General features: G+C 42.3%; 1 protein-coding gene across 1 annotated transcript; it reads left to right on the top strand.

Moving 5' to 3' along the window:
* Positions 1–668: 668 nt before the first annotated feature.
* On the top strand, positions 669–3,726 carry LOC102896724 (Fc receptor-like protein 2). Its single transcript, XM_015595385.1, is given in 4 exon segments — positions 669–685; positions 2,518–2,808; positions 3,224–3,498; positions 3,662–3,726. Coding segments are annotated over 4 exon segments (648 nt in total).
* The last annotated feature ends 2,311 nt before the right edge of the window (positions 3,727–6,037 follow it).

The following is a 6,037-nucleotide window of genomic DNA, read 5'->3' as shown; positions in this document are numbered from 1 at the left end:
GATCATGGCATATAATCTTTTTAATATGTTGCTCTATTTGGTTCACTAGTATCTTATTTAGGATTTTCGCATCTGTGTTCATGAGAGATATTGGTCTGTAGTTTTCTTTTTGTGTGTTATCTTTACCAGGTTTAGGTATCTGAGTAATATTGGCCTCAGAAAAGGAGTTGGGAAGTATTGCCTGCTCTTCAATTTTTTTGGAAGAGTTTGAAGAGAATAGTTATTAAATCTTCTTTGAATGTTTGGTAGAATTCGCTGGTGAAGCCATCTGGTACTGGACTTTTACTTTTTGGTAGGTCTTTGATGATTGTTTCAATTTCCATACTGCCCAGCTTCTTGTGTATGTGTATGCACTATCTCTCTCCTGTGAACGAAAGGTAAAGTACTGGAACAGAGTGGACAGCACTGATGCCATAAATATTTTTGCATCTTTTGCAAACTGGCTGAGCATCCAGATGCCACATTATGCCTATGAAAGAGACTAGATAGTGGTGAGGTGCTCTGGGGAAGAAAATAATAAAATACAGAAACTCATTTACTACAAGGGTGTATCTCAAATATCCACTTAGTATAGCACCTCAAGCTATATCATTTCAAATACAAGACCCAGTGACAGTGGCAGGTAGAATGTTGTTATTTATAGATGTGACAGAATAAACAAGGTCAGTATGGTTCACTATGCAAGGTGAGGGTCTCACTATTCAAGTAGAGAATACTGGCAAAAAGTAGGGCCTGTGTGTGAGGAGCAGGGTACAGGGCAGGAGAGACCCTCCAGGGAGGGAGAAATTGTGGATGAATGTGCATCTTTGAGTCTGGGTCTATGTGTCATGCTCACTGGGGCTGAGAAGACAAAGCAGAAACTCCACATTTCACTGACTTGTAGTCTCTTTCCTCCAGAGCTGTTTCCAGCACCTGGTAAGACAGCCAAACTCTTGCAACCCACTAAGGGGAACTCAGTGATCCTGTCTTGTGACACCCGACTCACTTTAGAAAGGTCAGGGACCCAGCTTCAGTACTCTTTCTTCAGGGACGGCTAAACCCTGAAGTCAGACTGGAGCTCATCAGTTTTGGATCTCAGCATTAGTGGAAAGAAGACCCAAAATGTTACTGGTATGAGGCAATGATAACAATGACAGTGTCTTGAAGTGGAATCATTAATCTTATAAACATGTGCAGAGTGAGCATTAGTGGCTGGGCTGCCAGGGCTGGGACAGGCAGAGAACAACAGTAGCTCCTGGCCAAACCTTGGGTTTTCTTTGCAGTTGTGCTTCCCTTATCCCTGTGAATATGGGGCTACAGTGGCCAGTCTAGGCTTTGCTCTATTAATTGCTACAGTGGCATCATTTCTCAATAGTTTTGCTTTTCCTGTCAGAAAAGCAATATTAATTTCTCTCTGGAGTAGTTACTGTGCAAATAGCACTGAGGTATGATAGTAAACCAAGAAATAATAAATCATGGTCTCTGTCTGCAAGGAGTGAACCCTAACTAGGAACCCAGGTAGAACAATAAAGAAATAATATGTTGATTTTACTACTACTACTACTACTACTACTACTACTACTTCTACTACTACTACTACTACTACTACTAATAATAATAATAGCAACAACAATAAGAATCCCCAGATCTTATTAAAGGCTTCTAAATGTCAGGCTTAAACCCAAGCTGTTATATTCAGTTCTAGAAGAACCCCTCTGATTCTGAGATATCGGAAGAGGGGAAGACTTAAAGTCTACCAAGTACAAAGCATTGCTCAGAACAGTTTTATATTCAGTGGTTCCAGCATCCCTGTGAATACTACTGAAGTGTAAATAGTATCTGTAAAGTAGGTGCTATTATTACCCCCATTTCGCCCATGAGGAAACTAAAAGCACAGAGCTGTTAAGTGACCTGCCCAAGGTAACCCATCACATAAGTGGCACAGCTGGAATTTGAACCGAAGCATTCTGGTGGCAGTGTATGCCCTTTTAACTACCTTGCTACACTTTCTGTCTCAACTCTGCCAGTGGAGAGTGGTAGGAATAATAGCTACCAACTGCTGAACATCTGCAATGTATTAGGTGTTTTATACATGTATCTCGTTTTATCTTATCAGAACTCTGTGAAGTTGATATGATTGTCCACACTTTATCTTTAAGAAAGCTGAGGATCAGAGAGATTAATTGACCTACCAAGACAATGCAACGAATAAGTGGCAGAGCTGTGTATGGACTCCATAGCCCATGCTCTTCCCACCACTTTTGCTGCCTGAAGTTCATCAGGAAATCAGGAGGGAGCAAGATTACTGTGGGCTATGTTCATTAGAGAGGGCTAATGAGTGTGGAGGAAGTGGAAGTTCAGATTTTTAGACTGTTTAGTTGCAAGTGGTCCTGACTAATGGCCTTCAGCATGCTTCGTCCTCACCAAAAAATTCTTATGCTTAAACATTTGATTCCACCTACTCCACCTGCCATAATGATCAGCAGGTGGTACCAGCCTCTACATCCTATCCTCACCTGTCATTTTGTTTTCACATAGGAATCTCTTTATCTGGAGTGCTCCTAGAGACTTAGTCCCAGGGGTTCAGGCAGTTGAAGGAAAAATGCTGGTCCTTGTCTGCTCCATGGCTGAAGGCGCAGGGGAAACATTCTCCTGGCACAGAGAAGACATAAAGGAGAGTCTGGGGAGGAAAAGCTAGCAATCCCAGAGATCAGAGCTGGAGATCCTTGTTATCAGGGAAAGCCATGCCAGGGGATACTTCTGTACAGCTGATAATAGCCATGACCTCATCCAGACTAAGACAGTGAATATCACTGTGAAAAGTAAGTAGTGCTCACTTAATTAGCCAGCAATTCCCAGACTAGCGTCAGTTCCCTTGTGTGGCAGTGAGGATGTTCTAAGGATGACAAGGAACAGAGCCATGAAGAGGTTAAGAACATGGTAAGATTGTTGTTACAATGATGGTGGTGGCTGTGGCAATGGCAACATTGGCAGAGGAGCTAAAGGAGGATGACACAAGGCAGGTTATGTGACATGGCCAGAGGCATATTCTCCAGAATTCCTCACCAGAGATTGTCAAAGCCCTGCTGGAACTGTCTCTGCAGCATTAGATTGAGAGGTGAGATAGTGGGAAGGAATTCATGGGGCTGTAGAGACACTGTGAGGACCCTGAGTGAGTACAGGGCAGGTTATAAGTTTGTACCAGCAGAAGAGACACTTTGATGGATTCTACTGCCTCTATCAGTCCCAATGTCACATCCTTCCTCACTATCAGGGCTTCTGGGGTCCAAGTCTTCATTGGAGACATGGTGGAGCTCCACTGTGAGGACAAGAGAGCATCTCCCCTGATTCTATAATGCTTTTATCATGAAAATATCCCCCTAGGGAACATCTCACTGCCTTCTAGAGAAATGCCCTTTGACTTCTCTCTGACTGCAGAGTATTCTGGGAACTACCCCTGTGAGGCTGACAATGGCTTGGTGGCCCTGCACAGTGAGGTGGTGGCACTCAATATCACAAGTGGGACATGTCCAATGTCTTCTTCCAGAAGACCAGTTGCAATCATGCCAAACAGTAGCTTAATGTATCCTTTCCATTAGATGTTCCTGTCCCTCAGGGAATCAGAGTCCAACTAGAGAGTCCATCTGCTCTCCCAGGCTTTCTTTCTCATTGGTCTTAACAGCATCACTGGCCTACCACTTCCCCTATTTCCTTTTCACTTTACATCATCAGATATGTGTGAAATAGATAATATTTGTAGGACACTGTACTAGGATTAAGTTAGCATTAGGAATGGAGCAAATGAGGCATCGATAGAAGAGGGAGACACCCCTAAGAAAAATGAGGAAAGATCCTTGCACACTCAGCTCACAGTGAGCAAGGAGACACAACTAAGCTTTGTAAAACTTAAAGAAAAGGTTGAAAAAACATGAACAAGCCAAAAGGTTGAAAAAACATGAACAAGCCAAAAATTTACTTGGATTATCTCATTTAATCTTCATAACAACTCTATTTTACTAATGAATAAATGAAATTTAGATGGAGCCACGTGCCCAAGGTCGCAGAGCTAAAAGGTACAAAGATGGAACTCTAGGCTAGGGCTACCAGAATCAAGAAGCTTTGCTCTTCGTCACATCATGATATATGTTTTAATATATCATGATGGTTATAAGATATTTTTTCTTTATTATTGTGCAAAAGTTCATTAATAGGTTTCCTAATATGGAATAATCATTGAATTCCTTCTATAAACACTTCTTAATGATCATATCATCACAAGTAGTAGCTACATACAACTTGCTAATATTTATTTCATATTTCTGCATCCTTATTTATAAGTGAGTTTTCTTTTTTGAACTGAGTGAGAAAGGTGACAGAATTAAGAAGTACAAATTGGCAGTTACAAAATAGTCAAGGGGATGTAAAGTACAGCATAGGGAATACAGTCAATAATATTGTATGGTGCCAGGTGGGTACTAGACTTATCTGGGGGTTATATAAGTTATAAATTCATAAGTTATATAAATGTTTAACCACCATGCTATACACCTGAAACCAATATAATACTGAATATCAACTGTAATTGAAAAATTAAAAATAATTTTTAAAAATCCAGGTCACACTCCTTATATTGTTCTACAATCCCTTCAGTACTACCAAGTTCTTTACCTAAACAACTCTCTATTCATCAAAATAAATGCAAAAACAGGAAGAGTGCTAGGTGAGGAAGATTCAGATGCTTCTTCCTCTCCTGGATTCTAATGGGAAAGGAGGGAGAGGGTGGGAAGGATACTGTAAAGACTCTAGGTTTATCAAGGAAACTAGGCCACGAACTGTAGGGACAGAGCTCCTTCAGGGTGGAGTAAAATAAAGAAAGCCTTCTGTAGATCCCAAAACCTCCTGTGACTGGGTGGACAGTCAACGAGACTGCTCTCTCAGCCCTAGCCCCAGCCCCAGCCACAAGCTCTGGTGAAACACCCCAATCCCATGGGTCAGGAGTAGAGAAACAGCTTTTGAGAGGTACACGATGAGAAGAAGGTCTTTAGAACTACTGGGTCAATGTCCAGTTTTAGGACCATGTAAAAGCCTGTGGCTCATTCAGGGAAATTAAATTAGCATTGGGCACTGGAAAGGATCCAGGATTTGGAGTTAGCTGTGCAGATCTTGAGGACTGCTTTAATCACTTACCACCCATATAAACAGCAAACTCCTCTGAAGCTCATTATGTCTGTCAGAAAAGTATCATCAGGGATAGTACTTGGCTCAACTTCTAACAGAGTTGTGACAAGATTATATGCTCATCACTCATAGAAAAAGTCTGGGAAGAAATTCCAGGAGCTTACTCCAGACTGCAGATTTGGGATGGTCTCCATGAGATGAGTGGGTCTGGGGCATGATGTTAGCCTTTTGTAACACAGAAGCCCCAGGTCTGGAATTTGCACCTGGGTTTAGATATTCCAGAATAACCACCAGGAGGACCAGAGGTATGAGAAATGCTGTTTATTACTCACAAGGTAGGGAAGCTTCAGCAGTGGCTAGTCAAAGCTGCAGGAATAAAACTGCTGACCAAGAGTAAGCAGAAGTTTTTATGCACACGAGCAGAGGGAGGGGTTATCTTATTGGGGGAGCAGCCGCCTTCTCCAATGGATGGGAGCAAGATGTGCTGCTTAATTACAGGAGCAGAGAACCTCCATGGGAGCAGCAGGAAATGTCCTTGGGAGTAGGCACTGCTGAAAGCTTTGTGTGCTGTCTTCCTTGGGTGCTGGCAGGGCAGCTACCAGTCTTCTGAGTACATGGAGGGGCTATGAACCAAGTTAACCCTACAGCTTTCTAGCTTATTCTTGGCCTTATCTTTCTGGCAGTGAACTATGAGTTTGTCTTGACAATGCCTTCATGGATTGTCTCCTCCTTAGCACTTTTTCCCTTTGTTCTACAGCAGTCTTGTCTAGTTCTTTTTGAAGATTTGGAGACTAGAGACCAGCAGACCTCAGATTTTCTCCTTTTTGGCCTCACAGGCCTAACTGGTCCAACACCAGGTAGGCCCTTAGAGCTTCTGTGG

The sequence above is a fragment of the Pteropus alecto genome, unplaced genomic scaffold, assembly GCF_000325575.1.
Source record: "Pteropus alecto unplaced genomic scaffold, ASM32557v1 scaffold106, whole genome shotgun sequence".
Classification (NCBI taxonomy): domain Eukaryota; kingdom Metazoa; phylum Chordata; class Mammalia; order Chiroptera; family Pteropodidae; genus Pteropus; species Pteropus alecto.
This window is presented reverse-complemented; position numbering and strand designations above follow the sequence as displayed.